At 43.3% G+C, this 26,604-nt stretch overlaps 1 protein-coding gene across 2 annotated transcripts in view; it reads right to left on the bottom strand.

The window, feature by feature from the left end:
- Nucleotides 1-13,988, bottom strand: part of WARS2 (tryptophanyl tRNA synthetase 2, mitochondrial) — a 28,168-nt gene extending 14,180 nt beyond the window's left edge. The window contains exons 1-2 of one of the 2 annotated variants that reach the window (XM_083481944.1): nt 13,927-13,988; nt 379-636 (exon numbers count right to left, since the gene is read on the bottom strand). In XM_083481944.1, the coding sequence (XP_083338070.1) occupies nt 379-636; nt 13,927-13,971 (303 nt within the window). In that variant the 5' untranslated portion in view covers nt 13,972-13,988. Of the gene's footprint in view, nt 1-378; nt 637-7,016; nt 7,074-13,926 lie in introns of those variants that run through there. The other variant, XM_083481945.1, reaches the window with a different exon arrangement.
- Nucleotides 13,989-26,604: the final 12,616 nt, after the last annotated feature.

Raw genomic sequence — 26,604 nt, 5'->3', positions numbered from 1 at the left:
AGCCACTAGCCATAGCAATAAAATAAAATATACTGAGGACAGAGGTAAAAAGTTAACTATACAAAATACATTTTGGAGGTTTACATCAATATTCAAATAATATACCCCAGATTTCCCCCTTTTGTATAAAGGGCACAAGATGGGGTGGGGGGAGGAAATTCTGCAAAACTATTAAGTTCTGTGATTTAACCTCACATCTCATTTATCTATTGACCACAGTAGGTATCCTCAAAAATTATCCAAACCTGGCTTTGACTTCTAAAGCACATATATAGATAATAACCGTGTGTGTGTGTGTGTGTGTGTGTGTGTGTGTGTGTAAGTGGAGCTATGCTCTGTCCACTGAAATCAGATGCAGAACCAGAGGGAGATACTAACCTGGGATTGTTGGAAAATGAAACACTTCTGCGGACTGATGCCACAGGCAAGGAGAACAGCAGTGACGTCTAAGATGCTCGTGCGTAAAACTGTTGGTTCCCTTGGTATGGTGAGGGAGTGGAGGTCCACAATGCTGTATAATACGGAGCTGCTTTCTTCCTGTAGCTTCACCCAGCTTGTGATAGCGCCAAGGTAGTTTCCCAGATGAGGGATCCCGGTTGGTTGAATCCCAGAGAAAATCCTTTTGAGACCTTTATTCTGGAGCCAAGCCATAATGGAATTAATCATTAGCGTAGCAAACAATCACAGGGAACCAAACCATATGAAAGATCCCAGGTACATAACTGCAACTTTCTGTGCAAACACACAGGACAAATACAGGCAGTATGGATATTGGAGCATACGGTAAACTCTACAATTACTCTGTCACAGCACTTTGGGGGCTCATGAGCTTCTGTCCATTTCAAAAGGACTCTGATTACGCAGCTTTTAAATTGGATTGTGCCCTAGCAGCTCAGTCTCCCACAATTTGACAAAGTTGTGATATATTATTCTAATGCAGTCATTTTTAATTAATAATAATAATAATAATAGGTAAAGGTAAAGGGGTCGTGACTGACTCTGGGGTTGCGGTGTTCATCTCGCTTTATTGGCCAAGGGAGCCAGCGTACAGCTTCCGGGTCATGTGGCCAACCAGAGAAGCACGCGGAAACGCCGTTTACCTTCCCACCAGAGTGGTACCTATTTATCTACTTGCACTTTGATGTGCTTTCGAACTGCTAGGTTGGCAGGAGCAGGGACTGAGCAACGGGAGCTCACCCCGCCATGGGGATTTGAACTGCCAACCTTCTGATTGGCAAGTCCTAGGCTCTGTGGTTTAACCCACAGCGCCACCCGCATCCCTAATAATAATAATAATAATAATAATAATAATAGACAAACAGTTGAAAATTGCTGGGGATCTTGGCAATCTACCTTTTAGTGATGTCCAAGTGGTTAATAAAAACGTCAATGGTTTGTGCAAGCAAAAAATAAAAATAAGTGATTTACAAGTGATACAGATTTATAGTGTGGATGGGCCACCTCTTAATCCTGCACACTTCTTCCCCCAAATAGTCTTTTACTGGAACCCACAACCTTCATCACCAACTGAAATAAAGCCTCTGTACTTGCTTATTTCTGTATCTTGTTTACCTGCATAACCCCTCCCTCTAATTTTAGACTGTAAGTTCCTTGATCAACATCCTTTTTCTTTTTAACTTTTATTATATTGTAAAACATCATGACAGCACTGTAACAACTTGCACATTATGGTTTTTAAAAAAACATTTTTTTTAAAAACAACAACCTCCCAGTCAGCTTTAGGTGGTGAAGATTTGTGTTTTTGTTAAACCAACTGCTGCACTGGTGGGAACAGAAACAAAATTGCAAGACTTAACTGTAAAGAATATAAACCACTGCTGCTTCTCAGGGGAAGACTGGAAGTTTGCTACAATACCAGTTACGTACTGCTATTCAAAGACTGCAAATCTAAGCATGGTTACTTGTGTGTAATCCTTGCTGAAGATAGTGGAAATTTCCTCTGAGTAAGAATTCACCGTATCAGGTTATACACTTCAAAAACAGCTGAAGAGATTGTTCGGCTAAAACCTTCATAGAAAATAGTTGACGCTCAAGAAAGAATGTTGTCATGTCCTCAAAAAACTGTAATGGCAATATCATTATTTCCAGCTCTGGTTATTCAATTTCTTTTTGCTAGTCCTTCCTTTCTCTGTATGCCAGAATGTTTTTCGGATATTCACCATCTCCCTTATTCCCACGGGAGACAAATATTCTTGTTGACTCAAGAAGGAAACTCTAAAGTATGGCTATCCAAACAGTTACATTATTCAGTAAGGTGGGTTATTTATTTATATATATATAAAGCAAAACCAAACCCCGAGATATAACTTGGTATTCGTCTTTTTTAAGAATCCGCTTAAATCATCAATCATAAGTGAGCTCTGACAGATTGATCTCTAAAAAGGAAAGCAACTTTCTGGGTGGCCCATTTAACTTTACTTTCCGCTTTCAATTGTTAACCAAAGCTCATGTTCAAATGCAAGACTTCTTCTTCCAAGACTGTTTCTCCAAAAACAAAAGGGCCGATACACAAAACTGCACCCCAGTGTCATATTCACCTCCTCCGTAATGGATAGTAAAAAAAAATTCTCCACATTTGTCTAACATCATCACCCTGCTGTGTTGCATTCCCCATATGTGGCAGCCAATGTTGTGGAATAGGAGTGGAGAAAAAGCACAAATTATATCAGGACAGAGGGCATACCGTATTTTTTCGTCTATAAGATGCCCCCTATTTTGAGGGATTCAGATTTAAGAAAATCCACCCTTGGGACTATCTATGTATAAGGCGCCTCCTAATTTTGGACATTATTTTTTGGGGGGGCGGAAACCTAGTCTTATATATGGAAAAAGACGTTATTTTACTTGATGCTACGAAAAGAGGGTACCCTTGCTTCTGCTCATAATCCTACCCTGAAGAGGTGCCTCAGGACACACCATCAAATTCATATTTACTTTGTAAATGCAAGATCCTATGCCATACCACCAGCAGCTTTTGAAACCCTCCCAATTTCAGAAGTAATCTGCCATGCGGAGTAGTGGGCAGTTGCTGGAGCGGCTGTGGTTCAGCAGTAAACACACACACTTTGCATTCAGAAGACGCTGGGTTCAGTCCCAGATATCTCCAGTTAAAAGGGTCACAGAATCAAAGAGAGAAGAGGCAGGGAGAAACCCTCTGACAGAGACCCTGGATAGTCAGCAACGGTCAGAAGAGACATCGCTGAACTTGATGAATCAATAGCCTGACTCAGTAAAAGGCATTTTTGTGTGGTAGACACATGCCTTCTTTCCTACCAGAAAAATGCTGGGTGTTTTTTTTGTTTTGTTTTTAAAGGGAAACCTGCTATCTTGAAGAAAACAGCAAGGTTTCCTTAACATGCAGAACACTTGCAATTTGCTAATTAAAGGTGTAGTATGATGTGAAGCGGAAAAGGAGTGATCACATTAAGTGCACAATCAAGCACTACACCTCGAATACCGTGACCCATTAGGGATACTTCAGCAATAACAAAAATATATCGCTTAGAGTGAGTTCATAGAGAAACAACTGAAATGATTAAATGCCTGGAAACAACTAATTTTTTGTTGTTGTTGAGGGGGAAGAGAGATTGAAAGAATCACATATGCACAGTTTAGTTAAAATCAGAACATTTGCTTTCTTCCATCCTAAGCTTGCCAGAGTCTGGTCTATTCCACTTCAAACACTCCTCAACAATACCCTGTAATCAACTGGAAATAATTTTTATTAAAAATATTTTCCATGTGCGGATGTTTAAAGCTGGGAAGAGGTGAAGTCACTATTAGGGATTCTAACTGAGAATTTTGTTTTCGCTATAACGTCCTCCAAATAGCCATCACTATCTCGGCCCCGATTCTCTGCATCGGAGAAACAATTCACTCATTCAGTCATTAAGAGCTGTAGCAGAGAAAGCTCATAAGCCCAAGTAGGAACACGCACGATATTTACAATACATCTGTATCCAAGGTGCCTCATCTTCCCACAAACCCGCTATATCCTTTATAAAAATACTGAGCTCAAATTGGATACGGATGAAGGAAATTACATATGCTCAAACACAGCACAACTGTACTGTTATCTGACTGTAGATAAAACTTTATAAGGATAAAAGAAAGCGTAAGCTAAGAAATTACTTTGTTATATCCACAAAATGTTGACAAAATATTATGTCAGCAGATAATGAAAGCCTCTTAGAAAAATAAATGGCAGTGATAAAGCAGTGGGGTTTTTTTTATAGAGTAACCATTCATCAAATGGGAGCCAAGAGCTTGAATGACACACTGTCTGATTAACAGTGCAATCCTACACGTGTCTACTCAGATTTCTCTGCGTACTTTCAGGTGAGTGGGCATAAACTCCAGCCTCAGAGGTTCAAGTTGTGGAATTCAATAAACAGGTTGTGTATTTCAAAAAGAGCAACACCACATTAACTCCCAATGGCCAGAGTAGCTAGTGACAAAATTGATGGAACTGGATTCAAAACTTAACTTTAAATTACAAATACGGGTGGAACATTTTAAATATTAAAGTGTTTGACACATGCTATAGCACGGGGGAGACAAAATGAATCATGCAGGAAAGAAATATAAACAGATTAACAAATCGCCCCATTACAATTGTGTAATGAGGGGAATATAAGTGGTAGATTATTGATAGTTTTGGCAAAACGATGCAATAATGAAGTTTTTCCTTGTGCTGATGGTTTTTTAAAATGCTTATAACGCTTCAGTTATTATTGCACAATATTTTTCTGGATTTGATACCTCATTAATAATAAAATACGAGTTGCACAAAGCGTTCCATTTCAACTTAAAATAATATTCATTAAAAATAAGAATTCTGAAATCATGGTGCTAAAAGCCGCACTGCCCGGCTACAGGCTTCGCTCACTGTTTATTCACCCTGCAAGAGTCAGAAGGCAACATAGCAGGGAGTTCAGTCTGGTGTCATGAAATCATAGGGCTGGAATGTGCTTGACTGAAATGTTGAGGTCAGGACATCAGAGCCACATGCTCAAAAGATCTGGAGTTAGTAAAGGATTAGAAAGAGTATGTTTCTCAAGAGTTCCCAATGGGCAGAAATATAAGCCATAGGAGATGCCAACTCAGACTACAGCCACTCAGGAATTACCATGTCTGTCCAGAGAAAAAATCCCTTAGCATCACAGAATTCTGCATAGTACGGTTTTGTGACCAGTCTTAAAAGACCTCAACCTTTGCTGGAAACAAGGGCATAAGATCCTATATAAGAGCAACAAATTCATTATCTGAGTGCAGATAATATAGGCAAAACGGCACCAGCCACTTACAAGATCAACAGGCTTGGGAAAACCTCAAAGCTTTGCAGAAGTACATATATGCAGAATAAAAGAACCCTAAAAGAGAGGGGAGAGATGCAAAACAGCCTACTGTGGAGGGTTAAGAATACCTGGTAGGAATGGAAGGCTGACTGGAGGATGTGGAAAGGAAAATGGAAAAAGAATGGAAGAGAAATGTAATGGAGTATCATTAACGGTGGGCTGGCTGGCTGGCTGGCTGGCTGGCTGGAACCCTGACCACTCTGCACAACAATACAGTGGTACCTCAGGTTACAGACGCTTCAGGTTACAGACTCCGCTAACCCAGAAATAGTACCTCGGGTCAAGAACTTTGCTTCAGGATGAGAACAGAAATTGCGCCACAGTGGCACCGCAGCAGCAGGAAGCCCCATTAGCTAAAGCGGTACTTCACGTTAAGAACAGTTTCAGGTTAAGAACGGACCTCCAGAACGAATTAAGTTCTTAACCAGAGGTACCACTGTATTTTGTTGCAGGTTCCACTTGTATATGTTATGAGCTCCACAACATAATTCTGTGGAGTGAGGAAAAGTGGTTTCTAGAAGACACCAGTAAGCCTCACTTCCATTGTACGACAGTCCTCAGGTGTGGTGCGCCAGTTGTTTCTACTGGATGGCTTCCCAGTCCTTGTACTGGGCTTCCAACTCTGCTTTTTTAACTGGCTCAGCTTCTGAGCTATTAAGAATCTAACACAGAAATTTGGCACCTGACACTTTCCCCTCTATGTTTTCCACACGAAGAAAGCTTTGCCTGCTTACATTTTTGAATCACAGTAGATACAAGCACAGAAACAGGGGGGTGGAACAGGTGTCAACTACACTATTGCCTTTGCACATTTCTTATTTATTCATCTTTACAAGCAATATAAAAAAAGGTGTGGAATTTAGTTGGGAATAATCAAAAGATCTAACATACAGATTTTGAGAACCTTAGTATTGCTAGGCAGCCATAGCAATAGGGCCATTAACGTGCAGATTAAACAAATTGTTCCAATCTCCCCCCCCCCTTTTCTTTTTGAAATCATGTTATGAAATACAGCTATGGCGCACTTGCTGCTAACTGTCAAGTTAAGTCAGCGTTAGCTGGCTCTGAAGCCTTTTCTTTGGACGTGTTTGCACTTTGGAGTAGAAGATTCCAGTTTACAGTTCTACCCATCTGTTTAAAGAGAGCAGGTAAGGAAACGATAAGGTCGCAAAGCTAATTTTAAATACAGGTGTGTTTGTGTGTGTGCATGCTCACATGTATGCAAGCGAGCAGGAGAGAGAAAGAACGCAGGAAGAGAGGAGCGGATCGCTGCTGACATGTGCGACAAGAAAGATTGATGGTTTCCCTCTCTAGTTTTCCCCACTGTGAAGGCACACAGGGGGTGGGGAAGGGGACGAAGAAGCCGCTGCGCCAGCGACAAAGCAAGCTGCTCCGCTTATACCACTTGAGCCCTGATTAATGAGGCGGCAGCAACTCAGGAAATGGAGAAGGATCATGCTTAGACTTCCCCCTTATTGTTACTTAGCTATAATTTGAGCCACAGAGTTCCACATGTTTTTAGTTGGTTTGCTAGTTATGAATTTCCAAATCAGTCAGACAAAGAGAAACTGCCCGGAGACCGAAGGAAAGAGCGCGTTGGGGGGGGGGGGAGAGAGAAACCTGTGTGCAAACTCTTACCTTGAACTGAAGAACGTGAAGTCTGGATGTGCTAGCAAACATAGTGGTTGTAAGCCAGTGCTACTCAGAGCAGACCCGCTGAAATTAACGAATGCAAGTAAGCTGTGTCCATGCATTTCAATGGGCCTTCTCTGAGTAGAACTAGGTTTGAATGCAGCCTGCAGCTCAAGTAAATCACGCACACAAGCTCAGCATATGTTATACCTGAGAATAAGGCTGCAATCTTAACTCCACTTACCCATCGAATTCAGTAGGACTGACATAGAAGGTTAGGATTGCACGGTAAGTCAATGGGACTTACTTTTGAGTAGATTTCTTTAGGACTGCATTGTTAAATCTATTTAAACTTGTCAGTTAACTGCATCAAATACCCATTAGCACTATTAAGTCAGGGAAATAATAATAGAAATAATATTTGTAATGTTTATAAAACATTTGTATTCTTGCTTATTTTAAACCCTATTTGATACACAATCTCAACAGAAGCTCAGGGCAATTCACATATTACAGTGCAGTAGTTTAAACCCATGTAAAAAACACTTTATACAGATTGTGAAGACTGAGAGCAAAGAACAAGGAAAAGTGATACTAGATCAGCAACCTCCAATATTTCCCTGGCACCATTTCAAAATTTTACCATATGCTTAGGTAATATTCTCCCCCTCCTCTGCACATCCCTCCTTTTTTTCTCCTTTTTTCTCTTCTGCCCTTCTCTTCTAAACAAGCAAACAAATTAAAATAGTGGTGATACCACTGATAAGACCCAGCTTAAGAAGTGTGACCCATTTTGTGGGTTCCAACACACTAAAGGGAAATTCACAAAAATACATAAATCTCCTAATAGAGCCTAGAGAATCCTATCCCTGTATAAATATATAAAGCCTGTATCTGCATGTGGAGGATGCTCCAGTTTCTTAACTCCCTTCATGTAAGATTTCCAGAAGCCATCAGCTGCCTGCAGTGGATAAAATGATTTTAAAAGGCACTTCAAAGTAAGTGGTGCTGAACTAAATGGGATTTTCTTCAGAGTGAACATGCGAAGGATTACACAGTAAATGGACATTTGGTTAAATTCAGAAACGCTGTACTTACGTCTATCTGCTTCTTACACATGCCTACAAACCACTCAAAATAATTTGGAAATTACAGCAAAATCTTCTACATGCACATCTTTGACAATGGTTTAAACTTCATCTATATCTGAAACTAGAAATACTGTTTGGAAGTGTAAACCAACTAAGTTTTAAGGAGGAAATATACTCCCTGGCAAGTTATTCTGAGAAATGTCTCAGAAGCTTTATTCACTTTTTCTGTACCAATTATTAAATATTTTCAAACTGCAGAATCAGTGACTTAAAGGTAGTGCAGAATGCAGCAACCGCTTTTCAACAGGGTGATTCTCTGGAACAGGACACACTGTGTTCCTACTGCCATTCATGAACAATTCTGATTGTTTTAAACTATGCTTTCTAGAACACTTTGGGACTTACCATTATAGCAAATAGGCCAACTGCTTGATGGTAGCCTCTGTACCACCAAGGTTTGATTAGCAAGGGCTTTCATTTTCAGTGACTTTGAAACTCCCTTCCCCAACAACATGTTTGACGAAGCCCAAATTTGAGCATTTTCCAGCAGGCATTCAAGCACAGAAACATCTGTTTGCCAGAGAAATCTAGGAAGTTATGCAAACAACAGGACACCAAACTTTATCAATATTTTATATATTTTTATTTTAGATCCTGGCAGCTGCTTCACAATGGAAGACAGAGGACTTCAACACCCTTTTGGCTTTACACATGGGTGTGAGAAAACACCAGAAATTTAATTTTCATTGATAGACATTTTGCTTTGAAGCCACTTGGTATGCTAAGAAAAAGGGATTTAGAGTGGGGAATATCAAACACTTTGGTACTGCGTCACTATAAACCCAGATGTTTCCGTGATATTTGTAGATGAGGAAACTAGCAATAAGTGTTTAGGACTAGGAGTGAAAGATTAGGCTCACTTACATGGAATTAAGTCCTATAAAAATAAATGACTCATTTCTATGCACATTTATGTGGGATTAGGATGCAAGACGCTCACTGGAAGGACAGATCCTGAAGCTGAGGCTCCAAGACTTTGGCCACCTCATGAGAAGAGAAGACTCCCTGGAAAAGACCTTGATGTTGGGAAAGATGGAGGGCACAAGGAGAAGGGGACGACAGAGGACGAGATGGTTGGATAGTGTTCTCGAAGCTACCAGCATGAGTTTGACCAAACTGCGGGAGGCAGTGGAAGACAGGAGTGCCTGGCGTGCTCTGGTCCAGGGGGTCACAGAGGCGGACACGACTAAACAACAACAACAACAGGATGCAAGACTACTAAAGGCTTATGTTTGAATCTGCCAATCTCGAACCTGAACACTACTCCTTTCCTCCACTGCTGAAACCTTGTCCTATAAGTTCTGCGAGGAACATTTTTAACATAATGGCAACCTAATAGTTACTGCTAAGATGCCGTCAGGGGCTGAAGCAGAGCAACTGCCTTCCCTATTTGACACATTCAACATTTCACGGATCTATGGAGCCACTTTTGCTTTAACTGAGTTGTCTTCTGAAAATGCAGAAACTACCACCTGATTTTTGGCTGGCCCCATTTTGTTTCCAAAATGACAAGCATAACATGACTGAAGCTCAGTATTAAAAGAGAGAGGTGGATTGGGGTCCTGCAACTAAAGGTGTGTCCAATGTGTTCCAAGCCCCTTAATAGGAGTGCTCTTGTTCAGAAATTGACCGCTGCAAAAAAGGAACCTTGTAATTTAAGACTCATAGGGGTAGGAGGTTTCAGGAGTTTAGAGTGGGAGGATACTGCTATTTATTTTTCTACACCCCACCAAACAAACTCTTCCCCCAATGTGCTACGAAGTACCAGATGACTCATGTTTGTGACTGGCTGATATTCGTAAAACTTAGTACTTTATAGCACATGTAGCAGGTGTTTCTGGCAAATAAGAATACTGCTGAATACATACTGCTAAAACTACCACAAACAGCATGCAGGGAGAGGTTTTTTAAACCCTTGGTGCACAGATCCCTTTACTTGTAATTCTCACTTCAGAATCACTATACAGTGGTACCTCGGGTTACATACGCTTCAGGTTACATACGCTTCAGGTTACAGACTCCGCTAACCCAGAAATAGTGCTTCAGGTTAAGAACTTTGCTTCAGGATGAGAACAGAAATTGTGCTCCGGCGGTGCAGCGGCAGCAGGAGGCCCCATGAGCTAAAGTGGTGCTTCAGGTTAAGAACAGTTTCAGGTTAAGTACGGACCTCCAGAACGAATTAAGTACTTAACCCGAGGTACCACTGTACTTACCAAAAGCTATTCTTTCTCATTCTTTCTCTTCCCCACCCAACAGGCCACAGGTCAGCTGCCCTCAATATTCTGTAGGTCCTGGAAACTCATAAGCCCTTGTTAGGCCATTGCTAGGGTTTCTTTCTCTTTTCAAACTAATTCTGGTACCTGGGGAGTCCCCTGACTTTGTTGAAACCGCTACCTTATCTTTTAGAGGATGCTTCACTCCCAAATTGACAGGCACCCAACTACTCGCTTCGTTTCACAAGGAACAAATGAAGAATCACAGCAAAATATCACAGCATATTCTAACCACAAAGAGGAGTGTTCCTGTTCAGGACACAGTCGACGTAGAGCAGAAATCTTGTTTGGTGCTCATACCTGCAATCCCAAAGATTGCAGTTAGGGATAATTAAGCCCCTTGTTTTTGCCAATATTGGACAAAATAGTCATTTTTTTCTATATAAGTTTCCGTATGGTGTAACAGGCCCCTCAGGGTATCTGCAAAGCTTTGGAACCAATGCCACCAACACCTTGCCCCTGAAATGCCCAATTTTGAAGCTTCCTGTCTGCTACCACCAGCAACAAAACAATAGGTAAAGCTTGGTAGCTGGAGTGCAGCTGGGTTTCTGATCTCCACTCCAAAGACGCTTCTCTGATAGAAAAGAGGCACTAATGAGCCATCCTAATACGCTCCAGTCATCCCTGGCATTGAGACTAATTAAAAACAGCACCATGTTGTTGTTGTTGTTAATTAATTAAATTTGTATACCAATTTTTTTATTCAAAGGTCTCAAGGCAGTTCAGAGGATAAAAATACAAGATAAAAACACAAAATTGGCTGACGTTGTTTGTGCAGTTTTTAAAAAGCCAGGTGGCAACCTTGCAGCCTGCGTTTTGTGAGCCGATGAGAGATAGAGGACTTGGAGGGGAAAGGGAATGCTAGCAGTCTGTACTCAGGCAGCCACTAGCTGTTGAATGGACAAGAAGAAGAGAAAGGATGCTTAGGCATTTAGACTTACAGGCACCAAAGTTAGTTTTGCAAATCCCTGACGATGGGCTCTTTCTTGCAATGCTCTTAATGTTCTTTCACAGAATCATAGAATTGTAGAACTGGAAAGGACCACGGCGGTCATTTAGTCCAAACCCCTGGAATTTGCTTAGTAAGTACAACCCCTGCACAACTGCACCCTTATATACAGCAGACACTTTGAACAGTCAGAAGGTACTGTTGTTACTGTTTACTCCCACTACCACCACCATCGCCAATCTACCAAAAACTGTCAGGAATAAATTGCTAGCATCTGTCTGTTTCAAGAGACATTGGAGTGCACCTCTGGGGATGAACTCAAACCCCTGTGTTAGCATCACAAGCCTTGGCAACGTTGTATGGAGGTACTGGGCTGCTCAGATGATAAAAGTGGCTGGGGAGCCACCCAGAGTGGCTGGGGAAACCCAGCCAGATGGGCAGGGTATAAATAAATTATTATTATTATTATTATTATTATTATTATTATTGAGACCCTGCTTACAAAATGAGGTTATCCACCGTTGGGCAGTTTTCTATTAACATAGATGTCTATGAAACTCCGCTCCAACTACACATGGCCGAGGGTGGGGAGGAAGGGGGTCCCTAACAGGAGACCAGAAGCCCCTCACACAAAATAATAATAAAACCCTGTCAGCAGAGCATGAGGCTCTTAATGTCGGGGTCATGGGTTTGAGCCTCACCTTGGGCTAAAATATTCCTCCTCCATTGCAGAGGGTGGGACCAGATGACCATAATAATAATAATAATAATAATATCTTTATTGTCATTGCCCCCATCGGGGACAACGAAATTACTTGACTGCTCCATAAAAACACTAATTAAACAATACAGTATAATACAGCAAGGGAGATTAGATGACTTTCAAAGTCCGGGCTTCCCATTCAGGGCCGAGATCGCTCTGGAGAAGAAGCTGTTCTTAAGATGGCTCGTTCTTGTCTTCATCGACCTGTATCTCTGTCCCGATGGCAAGAGCTCGAAGAGACAGTGACCAGGATGCGATGGATCTTTTACTATGTCCAGTGCCTTCCTATGGCACCTTGTGGCATAAATCTGCTCTAAGGTGGAGAGTGGGCAGCCAACAATGCTCTCTGCTGCCTTAACAACCCTGCACAACCCCATCCTGTCCTGGGTAGTACAGCTTCCGTACTTCAGGGTCCATTCCAATGCTACAATTCTGTGATTCTACACAGTAGATTAAGGGGGCGGGGGAGAGAGAGTGAACATTTTATTTTTCTCTGTACCATGTATACCACTTTACGACTTGCAAGCATGGAACCTGGGGGGGGGGCAGGGTTTGAATCTCCACTCAGCTATGAAGTTCACTGGATGACGCTGGGCCAGTCACCATCTCTTCGCTACCTAGTCTACCTCACAGTCTTGTTGTGAGTATTAAAAGGAATAGGAGAGCCATGTACGCCACCTTGAGCTCCCTGGAAGGAAAATGTGGTATAAAAATATTATACACACAGAGATAGAGGTACACACACTCTTTTTCATTTTCCACGTGACACAACCTTGATGGCAGAAAGTGAGGAAGAATTAAAGAACCTTTTATTGAGGGTGAAAGAGGAGAGCGCGAAATATGGTCTGAAGCTCAACATCAAAAAAATGAAGATCATGGCCACTGGGCCCATCACCTCCTGGCAAATAGATGGGGAAGAAATGGAGGGATTTTACCTTCTTGGGCTCCATGATCACTGCAGATGGTGACAGCAGTCACGAAATTAAAAGACGCCTGCTCCTTGGGAGAAAGGCGATGACAAACCTAGACAGCGTCTTAAAAAGCAGAGACATCACCTTGCCAACAAAGGTCCGTATAGTTGAAGCTATGGTTTCCCCAGTAGTGATGTATGGAAGTGAGAGCTGGACCATAAAGAAGGCTGATCGCCGAAGAATGGATGCTTTTGAATTCTGGTGCTGCAGGAGACTCTTGAGAGTCCCATGGACTGCAAGAAGATCAAACCTCTCCATTCTGAAGGAAATCAGCCCTGAGTGCTCACTGGAAGGACAGATCCTGAAGCTGAGGCTCCAATGTTTTGGCCACCACATGAGAAGAGAAGACTCCCTGGAAAAGACCCTGATGTTGGGAAAGATGGAGAGCACAAGGAGAAGGGGGCGACAGAGGACGAGATGGTGGGACAGTGTTCTTGAAGCTACCAGCGTGAGTTTGACCAAACTGCAGGAGGCAGTGGAAGACAGGAGTGCCTGGCGTGCTCTGGTCCAGGGGGTCACGAAGAGGCGGACACAACTAAACAACCACTATCCCCCCCTGACTCTAAGGCGGCGACTCGCCCACTTTCGCCCCGCAAGCACCGCGGCCGCGTGGCGGGATTCGAATCCAGAACACCGCCCCCAACCTCGACCGCACTTTCGCCACAGCGGCTCCCGGTGCCGGAAAACGCAGCCATGGGGGGCAGGACACGCGACAGCTGCCCCTCGGACCCCGCCTTTCGCTCCCTCCAAGAAGGGACCGCGACCCGGAGCGCCGTTCCTCCCTCCCTGCACTTCCTAAGCCCCGTTACCTGCAGGAGGTGAAGCGCCCGGACGGAGGAACTGGGCGCCGCCATGTTGGAAAGGTGGGGACGGTCACGTGACGCCGCGCGTGCGCACTAGGTCATTCATGCCTCCGCCTCTGCCGCGCTTCCCCCCTCCCTCCCGGGGCTGAGATTCTGCAACGCAGCGGGAATATTTCCGCCCTGAGATCAAAGAACCTCGTGCATCTGCCGACTAAGCTATTTCATCAGTTTTGAAGGCTGGCTGCCTTGGCTTCCATTTGAAATAACAACAACAACAATAATAATAATATGAGTTACAGATAGGTAGCCGTGTTGGTCTGCCATAGTCAAAACAAAAAAATTCCTTCCAGTAGCACCTTAAAGACCAACTAAGTTAGTTCTTGGTATGAGCTTTCGTGTGCAAGCACACTTCTTCAGATACACGGATTGTTTAACGCCTATGTTGCACACATCTCCCTATTGTCTCTGGCCATCAGTTCTCCAAGTTTCGGTAGTGCTTTTAAAACCTGCTTTGCCCAGAGCTGGAATTAAAGTTGGCTTGATCATACCCACCTTCAGTTCTCTTGCCTATCTATAGTATCTATATCTCTCACTACACAGAGAGTGAGAGATACACACACTTTTTCATTATATATATATATATATCGAGTTTGGATGCTCCCCCATTCCGAAAAACAAAACCCCTTCCCATAGAAAGCTAGCATGTTAGAGTAAAAGAAGAAGAACCCCGACAGAAAGTAAAGTTTCTGTTACTTAGATCATTTTACAAAAAGTTTTTTATATAGAGAAAAACACAAGATGGATTTAGATGGTATCGATAAGTTATCAATGAAGATGGCAGATGATTGTGATCAAGGAGGGTTGGCCTGGTATCTTCCTGCCTAACTTTCAAAAAAGGGTCTGATCAGGAGATCTCAACCGATGGGAGAAAAAACGGGGAAAGAGTTCAGTCCAAACCGATCATTCAGAATATTGCCTAATGAAATCTAAGTTTCCCCCTCCCCTCTGCAGAAACTGAGAATGTGGAGTATAAAAAGTGACAGATCATGCAATCTGATTTGTGGACCGGGTCACCTTGTGCAATCTGGTGTAAAGGTAAAGGGACCCCTGACCATTAGGTCCAGTCGTGACCGACTCTGGGGTTGCGGCGCTCATCTCGCTTTATTGGCCGAGGGAGCCGGCATACAGCTTCCGGGTCACGTGGCCAGCAGGACTAAGCCGCTTCTGGTGAAACAGAGCAGTGCACGGAAACGCCATTTACCTTCCCGCCGGAACGGTACCTATTTATGTACTTGCACTTTGACATGCTTTCGAACTGCTAGGTTGGCAGGAGCAGGGACTAAGCAACGGGAGCTCACCCCGTCGAGGGGATTCAAACTGCCGACCTTCTGATCGGCAAGTCCTAGGCTCTGTGGTTTAACCCACAGCGCCACCCGTGTCCCTGAACTCTGGTGTAGCAAACAGCAATAAAACACTACTGGACTCAGACACAGTTTAGCGCAAAACTGGATGAGTGTAGACTCTGAAACAGCGGTGCCTCCTTCTTAATGTGTAGGGAAATTCCGCATGTGAATAACAAGGACTGCTCATTGAATGGAACATTTTCCTTCACGGAAGAAAAAATATGTTTGTGTGATTGGCTTTGGATTGCTCCTACAGCAGCATTATCTGAAACCAACAACTCACAACCCCTCCTGGATCATAGCAGACTGTAACACTTACCCAGAGGTAAAAGCCTAAATAAAAATACGACTGACTGCTTAATTGCCTCCCCCCCTTTTCTATGCTCTTCCCCACACAGTCAGGAATATGTTTTTAAGGTTAGTTTGAATTAGAAAGGCTTAATTTCCATTTTGAAATAAACTTATCTTGAAACAAAGGCTCTTTTGATTGCACACATATGGAGGCTTAGTAGTGCAACATCTTCAAACCACATCAGGGCAGCAGACGCCAGGCTCAAATTACAAGCAACCTGAGGGGGTGTGCCCCCCGCCCTCCCCACATTTTTAGGTTCTCCTTCTATTTCCATTTATTTCTATTTAAAAGCTTTAGAAAAACTGAAGCCCCCTTCCTTATCTTAAGCATTTATCAGGGATGCCAGCCCTACTATTAGCTCCCTCCTTACTCCTGACACACTCACCCTAAGTTTGAACACTGACCCTCTAGCAGAACATCCCCATCGCTCCCCACATCCCTGCTAGAAGATGTACCTATAATTTTAACGTTCAGCGTAAGGAAGAGTCGATAGCTCAGTTGGTTAGAGCATGGTGCTGATAACACCAAGGTCGCAGGTTCAGTCCCCATATGGGACAGCTGGATATTCCTGCATTGCAGGGGGTTGGACTAGATGGCCCTCAGGGTCCCTTCCAACTCTACAGTTCTATGTTTCTATAACATGAACATTGGGATATTAAATTGTAAAGTTTGGTTGGGCTTAACAGCTATAGGAGGAGGTACTGACTTCTCCATCCAGGGGTACCTTCTTATAGCACAGGCATTCTCTATAGAACAGGCCTTGTCAGCCTACATAAGTCTTTAGATAGCTTCAGTTCTCTGCTGAGTTATCTTTCCACAAGGGTCAACATTGATGCCGAAATCCAGCATTGCCTGAGCTCTGCGAGTGCAGCTTTCTCCCGATTGAAGTGCAGAGTATTTGAGGACCAGGACATTCGCAGGGAAACCAAAATGCTTGTTTACAAAGCTATTGTACTACCAACCTTACTGTATGCTTGTGAAACATGGACCACTTACAAACACCATCTCCAACTTCTTGAAAGATTCCATCAATGGTGTCTCCAAGAAATCTTACACATCACTTGGGAAGACAGGCAAACTAATATCAGTGTACCAGATGAAGCAAAGATCACCAGTGTTGAAGCAATGATTCTTCAACATCAACTTCGTTGGACTGGTCATGTTGTGCGGATGCCTGATGATCGTCTTCCAAAGCAACTATTCTATTCCCAACTTAAAAATGGAAAGTGTAATGCTGGTGGTCAACAAAAGAGGTTTAAAGACTGTCTCAAGGCAAATCTAAAAAAAATGTAGTATAAACACTGACAACTGGGAAACACTGGCCTCCGAGGGCTCCAGTTGGAGAACAGCCTTTATCAAAGGTGTCAGGGACTTTGAAGACACTCAAACTCAGAACGCAAGGGAGAAACGTGCTAAGTGGAAGGCACACTTGGCAAATCCACACCGTGATCAACTCCCGCCTGGGAACCAATGTCCCCACTGTGGAAGGACGTGTGGGTCCAGAATTGGCCTCCACAGTCACTTACGGACTCATTGTTAAAACCGTGTTATGGAAGACAATCTCCAAAGAAGAAAGAAGAAGAAGACAGCTGCAGTACTGTACAGGGAAAGAATTCAAGGCAGCTGGTCCCATTGGGACCTATCCATGGTCCTGAATTCTCAGACCTGTAATTGACCCTCCTTGACCTGATGTGTGTGACTTGACTCAACCCGAGGGCCTGCCCAGAGGTGATAAAATCAGCCTGTGTCCACTTCCCCTGTGAATCTGAAGCCCTAACGGAACAGGATACATTCTCTCTAGTCAAACACATTTTTCTGAGTTTTGAAAAAGTGCAGAAAAGGAGGTTGTTAGGCAGCTGGGTGGGGTGTCAACAAAATCCCCAATCACTCCATGTACCCACTACCAAGTATAACATTGCTAGACAAAGAGCTTGGAGATAGAATTTCAGCAGAATCTCATGTAGAATTTGGGGTGACAATACTGCTGAGACAGACTTCTGTCTTCTTAGATCTCAGCAGTGCAGGCCAGAGCAACATCCTCATTTAGGATCAAGTCCCAGAATAATTTTGCTTTTGAATGTACCACCCTAACATCAAGCAACAGCAAACTGAGATGTAACGGCTCATTGACAGAACAACCTGGATTAGCTTGGTTGGAAGAAGGCCAGGAAGAAGAGGCACTTTGCATTTTCTGGCCTCTTCTCCTTAACTGCTTAGTCCAGTCCCTACTGCCACATCTCCCTGTTCCCAGAGTCAGGCCCCAAGACACGTGATTAAAAAAGAACTAGACCAGGGGTCAGCAAACTTTTTCAGCAGGGGGCGGTCCACTGTCCCTCAGACCTTGGGGGGGGGGGCGGACTATATTTTTTGGGGGGAAATGAACAAATTCCTATGCTCCACAAATCACCCAGAGATGCATTTTAAATAAAAGGACACATTCTACTCATATAAAAACACGCTGATTCCTGTACCATCCATGGGCCGGATTTAGAAAGTGATTGGGCTGGATCCGGCCCCCGGGCCTTAGTTTGCCTACCCATGAACTAGACCCATCAACTGTGGCAAAGTCAGATTATTAACACAGCTGATAACTGCACAGGAGAACTTCCCAGCAAACTGTGTCCCAGCTTAATTAGCATTTGTAGGTGGAGACTGCCATTTGCATTTTCTGGCAACAACACGCTTTGGGCTGGCCCTGAAAATTGTACACATTTAGGATTTTTTCCTCCCAATAGAAAGTTAATGGTAGAACCAGGAGGTTCAGTGAAATCCAAAATATTTCAGGCACGATAATTCTATTTCATGTACAGAGCAATGAATATCTGAAATACACCACAAGTGTGTTTAGGAAGGACAGGATTTTCCAACCAGGAGCTTATAGGTGCTCGTGGTCAACTCACTGGATCTGTACACTGAATGGCTCTTATTTTTAGAAATTAAATGGGCCTCTGTTACACATATGGATCTCAAAGACCCAATGCTTTTAAAAGATGGACTATTGGATGTGTTGATAACATACTGTGCTGTTATATTAAAAAGGTAAAGGGACCCCTGACCATTAGGTCCAGTCGTGACTGACTCTGGGGTTGCGGTGCTCATCTCGCTTTATTGGCCGAGGGAGCCGGCATACAGCTTCCGGGTCATGTGGCCAGCAGGACTAAGCCGCTTCTGGCGAACCAGAGCAGCGCACGGAAACACGGTTTACCTTCCCGCCGGAGCAGTACCTATTTATCTACTTGCACACTTTGATGTGCTTTCGTATTGCTAGGTTGGCAGGAGCAGGGACCGCACCCCGTCGCGGGGATTCAAACTACCGACCTTCTGATCGGCAAGCCCTAGGCTCTGTGGTTTAACCCACAGCGCCACCCGCATCCCGTTGATAACATACTGTGCTGTTATATTAACTGTATTTAAAAACCGGCCACAAATACACTTAAAAACAGCGCACATATATAAAGGTCTAAGGGAATAACTTTACACAGAGTCTGAGAATTGTGTACCCTAGTGAAATTGGAGACGTCCTCCTTGTTTCTGCCAGGAGAAACTGTACCTAGAATATCAAATGAGCCTTGTTATGATTCCTATTATAAATCATGACATATTCTCACAGCATTCATATAGTGGTGGGTGTATGTGCTGAGAGACCCCCTCCCCGCTCAAAATGACAATAAATGTTTCTAAATGCTATTCCCCCCACCTTTTTAAAAAATAAAATATATTTAATACAGGATGCTGTGTCTTGATATATGCAGGTGAATAGACTCACAGAAGGGTTAGGCATTCTTTCTGATCAGATAGGATCTAATGCAATAATACATTAATTTAAAACAGTTGGCTGTATAATTCAATTATAGATGGGCCACCTAAATACCGATACAGGATATGTGATGTTTTTCTACAATAATATGCAGTGTTCTTCATGTTGACAAAAAAGTGCTTCACCAATGTAAAATATTTCAATTCTAGCTGGTTTTAATTGGTTAACTAGTGGTTTATTTTCACAATACAAAAATTGGATATTACTGGAATCTTGCACAAACTCTTATTTCCCCTTTAACGTAGTAGTCACTGGCTTTTGAATATAAACAGTCTGTTGGTATTATTTTGTTGAGTTTGGCTGTCAAGAGGGGCTGGTAATCAGAAAGAGCTCTAACTGCCATTGGCTCAGTTACTCCAACCAAAGGGTCACTTCTACTCATGTCTGAGCTGGTACGATCCCCAGAAACTCTGTCTGCCATTGGCTGAACTTTTCCTGACCCAACAGACTGGGCATGCAGAGAGTCCTAAGAAAAAACGAGTGGAAGACCTAGGTGCTTGGGAAATGGAGGCTGGCAGAGGAAGGGAGTGGTTCAAAGGAATGAGAGGAAGAGAAGATCAGAAGGAGCAGCTAAGCAGCCAAATTACATTTGAGGTAGGACATCCATTCAAACCTCTCCAATCTTAAGGAAATCAGCCCTGAGTGCTCACTAGAAGGACAGATCCTGAAGCTGAGGCTCCAATACTTTGGCCACCTCATGAGAAGAGAAGACTCCCTGGAAAACACCCTGATGTTGGGAAAGATGGAGGGCACAAGGAGAAGGGGATGACAGAGGACGAGATGGTGGGACAGTGTTCTTGAAGCTACCAGCATGAATTTGACCAAACTGCAGGAGGCAGTGGAAGACAGGAGTGCCTGGTGTGCTCTGGTCCAGGGGGTCAGGAAGAGTCGGACACGACTAAACAACTAAACAACAACAACAATCCATTCACACCTACCTTCTGCCTGCTCTTTAAAGCTCTGTGTCCGAGGGCCTCCACCCCACACTGTTTTCCTTAATGCTGAATTGAAATAAACGGCAATTTGGGTTTTCAGCTGTTTTGTGGTTTTAAAAACCTCTCTTATTTTGGAACGGTGCATACCTGTGCATATAGCTAGGGAGTCCCTAAAGTATGTAGAAGCCACTCCCTTGCTTTTGGGTGGCTTCCAAACCGATCGGCACTTGATCGCTCAGGTTTGCTAGTAGTGGCGTGACGGATGATTGACACAGCTGATCATTACTTTCATACAAACAATGATTCAGAGATAGCTGAATGGACACATCTTGCAGCCCTCAAGATTCCAGAGAAACTGAACACATAGGCTCATTTAAAAATATTTACAGAGATTTACACAGCGAAATGTCACAAGAGTTTGCTGTTGCTAGCAAGTAAACGGAGAAAGCTAAGCAATCAATATCAGGACAGCAAAACTATTCGGTTTGCTGTTGCGATTTTCTCTCTACATTCTCCATCTGTAATTTTCTTCTTCTTTTTTTGGGGGGGGGCAGCATGGTACTGAAGTAAGAAAGGACATCTTTCCTACATGCTGTTGTTTTATCATCCATTATGCTTTCTCTGTTCTTTCTATTCATTTCAAATCTGTGTTTCCTGTCATGTGTAGATTGAAAACAGAGCTGTGCTGGGCGAAGGTTCTCTATTGCAAACATCTGTGCCTCAACAAGGATTGTGTTTCCATGTCTTGGAACATCAAGGGGTTCTTTCCTTCCCCAGATGCACACCTTCAGTCTGGGGTATCTGAGAATTCAGAAGAAGCAGTGGTTGAACATGAAAAGCATGTATAAGCGTATTTTTGTTCTTCATCAGCGACAGCGACAACATTGTTATATATAACAACATTGAGCTATCCCTCCCCTGAATGTCATGTACAGTGGTACCTCAGGTTACATATGCTTCAGGTTACAGACTCTGCTAACCCAGAAATAGTGCTTCAGGTTAAGAACTTTGCTTCAGGATGAGAACAGAGATCGTGCTCTGGCGGCGTGGCAGCAGCAGGAGGCCCCATTAGCTAAAGTGGTGCTTCATGTTAAGAACAGTTTCAGGTTAAGAACGGACCTCCAGAACGAATTAAGTACTTAACCCGAGGTACCACTGTACTATAGACCCCGGGATACAATTGTTTAGAAGAGTGTTAAGCAATGCTGTTTTTCTAGAAAAAGAGGTGCTGGAACTCACCATAAATGCCTCCCTTGTTCTCTTATAATCGCAGTGGCACCCACCTGAGAGGTGCTAGAACGGAGTCCGGTGATTTACAGCTGAAAAAAAGCCCTGGTGTTAAGGACCCCATACTTTTTTCCAGAAACATAGATTAGTTTACCTCCCAGATCATAAAAATGCCTTCATTATCATACATGTAATAGCAACGACTATAGGCTACCCTTATTGGGACACGGGTGGCGCTGTGGGTTAAACCACAGAGCCTAGGACTTGCCGATCAGAAGGTCGGCGGTTCGAATCCCCGCGACGGGGTGAGCTCCCATTGCTCGGTCCCTGCTCCTGCCAACCTAGCAGTTCGAAACCACACAGTGCAAGTAGATAAATAGGTACTGCTCCAGCAGGAAGGTAAACGGCGTTTCCGTGCGCTGCTCTGGTTCGCCAGAAGCGGCTTAGTCCTGCTGGCCACATGACCCGGAAGCTGTACGCCAGCTCCCTCGGCCAAGAAAGCGAGATGAGCGCTGCAACCCCAGAGTCAGACACGACTGGACCTAATGGTCAGGGGTCCCTTTACCTTTTATAGGCTACTCTTACATTGTAATTATATCCTTGGGAATGGCAGTGCCAGAAAGGTCTTAAGAGATAAAGGATAGAAATGTGGATTCTGAACTGTTATGGATGGCAGGTGGGAAACCATCCTTCACTAGGGTAAATGGCTTCCTAGTAATTTAGGACAGACAGCTGCTGTTCATCACTGAGAGCTAAAAGCAGGAGATGACATCTGGGAATTTCTCTCCAGCTTTTATTTATTATTATTTATATCTATTTACTTCATAAAATTTATATACCACTTGCCTAAAAAAATCCACATACCTTCTAAGCGGTTTGCAAAAAGAATAAGACGATAAAATTATCAGTGAAATGGTTAAAAACAGCTGTTTAAAACATACAAAAAACAAGTAAAACAACAGATTAAAATATGTGTTGACATTCTACTTATCTGGAGAGGCTTGTCTGAACAAAAATGTTTTAAGCAGGTGCCAAAAAGAGGACTGTACAGTGAAGATGCCTGCCTGATGTCAATAGGCAGGGAATTCCAAAATATGGGTGCTGCCACTAAATGAATAAATAAATAAATAAATAAATAAATAAAATTTATATTCCGTGCTCCCCGGCCAGAGCCGGGCTCAGGTTGGCTAACATCAAAATATGTTGTTGTTGTTATTTAGTCGTTTAGTCGTGTCCGCCTATTCGTGACCCCCTGGACCAAAGCACGCCAGGCACTCCTGTCTTCCACTGCCTCCAGCAGTTTGGTCAGACTCATGCTAGTAGCTTCGAGAACACTATCCCACCATCTCGTCCTCTGCCGTCCCCTTCTCCTTGTGCCCTCCATCTTTCCCAACATCAGGGTCTTTTCCAAGGAGTTTTCTCTTCTCCTGAGGTGGCCAAAATATTGGAGCCTCAACTTCAGGATCTGTCCTTCCAGTGAGCACTCAGGGCTGATTTCCTTCAGAACGGAGAGGTTTGATCTTCTTGCAGTCCATGGGACTCTCCAGAGTCTCCTCCAGCACCAGAATTCAAAAGCATCAATTCTTCGGCGATCAGCCTTCTTTATGGTCCAGCTTTCACGTCAAAATATATAATACATTAAATATATATAACATCAAAATATATAATACATTAAAACATAAAGTTCAGCAAATGACTGAAATACAGTTTAAAATCGGCATAGTTCTGTGTAGGCGACTCTTATCGAGGCATACAGGAGGTGTGCCAAATATCTGGCTCGAAAGTGTGCCAATCATAGGAGCCAACTCCTAGGGGCTGGGGTCTCTTTGCCCCCGAATAAAAGGGTCAGGCCCCTCCAACTTAATGGGCATTGCCATTCGCATGGTGTGCGCATGCTGTGTCTTGTGATAGATTATGTGGGGCGGTGCCTCCCTGGCCCCCCAATATTTTATTCAAATGGCACCCCTGGTGCTGATTTAAAAAGTGGAACCCTGGTGAACACAGAGAAGGAGTAATCATAGTTGAGACTTTTTGCTTCAGTTCCAAAGAACCAGTTGCTTAAATGTCTCTTATCGATATTCAAGGAGACCGGAAGCTCTTGTAGGTGATATTGCATCAGGTAACGTTCAGATACCACCTTCCCAGCTGTGAGTTTCGATCCTCTAGTATAGTTCCATATGTTATAAGAATTTTAAGGTCTCAAATATAGAATAAATATTCATAAATTCACACATATCTAAATATATGAACCATGTGTCTGAAATAGTACAGGAGAGCAATCCTGAAGCCATTTTGACTCTCCCAGTGACCTCAAATATTCCTCTGCAGTAAGAGAGGCAAATGGGGAAAGCCTTCCCATGCTCCTTTTGCTTGCAAATCCTGCCTTAAGAGCATATTTGTGTATGAATAGGGTGAGCCTGTGACCTGGACTTAGGAACTAAAGTATTAACCATCACAAAAGAATAGCCAGACTGCCCAGGTAATGCAATCAGTGACCATTATCAGGTATCCTGGAAGACAGGATTTCTGCTGTAGACCGCCACCTTCTGTGATGTATTTATGGTGTTTTGGGGGGTGGTCTTGGGCTACAGGATGGGCAGTTTCAAAAGTGTATATAAGGGCTTGCGCACCACTGTTCTGGGTTCTCCTCCCTCCCTGTGTGTGGTGAGTGGGAACCCTGTTGCAACAGTATAATAAAGATCAGGCTTACTAGCCGCTTTGCTTCTCAATATTCTCTGGTTGGCCTCTGTTATTTTCTCCTACCAATAGGGAACCCACTTAAGGACTCTATACAGGCTCTTGGAGTACCATAATGGAAAGGGAGAAGTTTTTCTTATAATACGTATTTGCCAGGATTCTGATGAGAATGATGGTTCCACTGTATGTGTCATAAAGGAATGCCAAATCATATAAAAAGTGTCTAGAAGTTCTTGTCAAAATTTCAAATTATCCATGATTTTCTCCATTATAGCTGTATTCCAGAGTGAGCGTCTGGTGTGAGATTTTGGGCTGTCTTCCATTGGGGTGCAATTACTATCTGTGCTGCCAAGATCCTATAGAAGACTAAATCTTTTGACAGTATATTTACATGGGTATCATCAACAATATTTGGTAACACTAATTTTGGACAACAGACAAGGACATCCTTGGAGAAATCCCCCCTCCACCCCCCCATAAAAGTTTGAATTTGTAGAAAATAGTTTTTGGGATGATCAGCGCAGCAGTTGAAAAAGAACACAGAGACTCCTTTTTCCAAAACTAGATGAATAACAGACATATTCTGAAACAATATGGTCTCTGGGGCAACATTAGTGGTTCTAGAAGGGAATGACCCCGTAATAGATGGGTAAGTGCAGTTTTTGCAGGAGGACTTTCGCTCTCGGCTCCCCTCCCCTGTTGTTTGTGGGTTGTCTTAACTGAGGTTTTGAACAACATAAAGCTCATAAGATACGTAGCACACTCCCGCTCCTTTCACATCTGTAGGACATTTGGCACCCTGCATCTGGTTGTGTTTGTGCAAATATAGTTCCATACTCACTAATAATTCCTGAGGCTAAAGGCCCCTCTCCTGTAACCTTGTTAATATTCTCACAAGACCTGGTGTGAACGTCTCACAGCACTGGGGCAGAATTCAATCTGGTGAGACTTCCCCAGCCCCCCCCCCCATCCTCGTGTCTCTTAGTTTCTCTCTTTCTCGTACGAGGGTGGCCTCAAGTTTCCTGGCCACCCACATGAGGAGACAGTCTCCCTCCCTCTCCTTTCTCAGTTTCAAGGAATTTCCTTTTGTCAAAGGCAAACTGTGATTGACATATTTTCCTCCTCTTAAAGTGCAACCATCTTAATACTCAATTTAACCATATCCTTATGGAGTTCATACAGTGATTACCTAGGCGCAAAGAAGGCTCCCTGCTCAGACAACACCACCCTTTCAAAAAAAGTTGTTGTTGTTTTAAACCTGCCTACATGCTCAGCACTTTCTAGATTTTTCAAAGGCAGGGACCTAGATGGTTTAGTACGCAGAAAATGGCTCGAGATTGACATCCTTGGTGGTGAAGATTTCTAATTCTCATATTTCTTATGAGACCCTGTGCAACATAATGACTGAGAGTGTGAGCTGGGAAGTGTAGTTTTCAAATCCCACCTTCACTACGAACTTGCTAGGTGGCTTTTGTCAAGCCTTCCTCCCATTTGCAATATAGCAATACTATTGATCTGCTTTGCACAGTTCTTGCAAAGATTCCAGAGCATAATAGTACTCTGAACAACTGAATAACATGAAAATAAATAAATTGCATCCATGGCTTACTCCTCTTTTTCGCCAACCAGTTATTGGCCCTACCGTGGCTATGGAGGGAATCTGTTATTTTCTCAAAGAAAGGGAATTCATTCCCCTTCCCCAGTCTTGATTATTATTTTTCTTCTCAGTTACTGGAATTGTCAACAGTTAACACTATTACATGCTCCCCGCGGAATCTTGATGTACTTTCGACAGGTCTTGAAAATGGGCCAGCACTGGGGCTACCTGGATGGATTTTGCGAAATGCAGAACAAATAAATACTGGGCATGATGGAATTCAGGTGCTGGGCAGGTGTTCAGATTTGCTTTCTGCTTTTGCAAAATGAACACAGCCAACTGCACACCACCCTGTTGAACAGCACCCCCTTCTGTGCAAACAGAGAGCCTCTGCCCCGTCCCTTGGAGACTGCGAATTTCTTTGGAGGAGGCTGCATGTTGTGGTCAGCGATTGCTGTTACAGGCAAGCCCTTATGACTCAGGTTTTAAAGGAACACGGAATGATTGTCCCATTTTCAGACCTTACTAGAAAGTAGAGCATCGTGGAATGTGTGCGTGGCAGTTTTCTATAGCTTGTGGAACTACTCTAACCAGATACCTCGAGTTGTTGAGGTCCACAAGTCCATTTCATACATAGGAAATAATGAAATAGGTCT

The sequence above is a fragment of the Podarcis liolepis genome (genome assembly GCF_965112155.1).
Source record: "Podarcis liolepis genome assembly, chromosome: 17".
In the NCBI taxonomy this organism is placed as follows: domain Eukaryota; kingdom Metazoa; phylum Chordata; class Lepidosauria; order Squamata; family Lacertidae; genus Podarcis; species Podarcis liolepis.
This window is presented reverse-complemented; position numbering and strand designations above follow the sequence as displayed.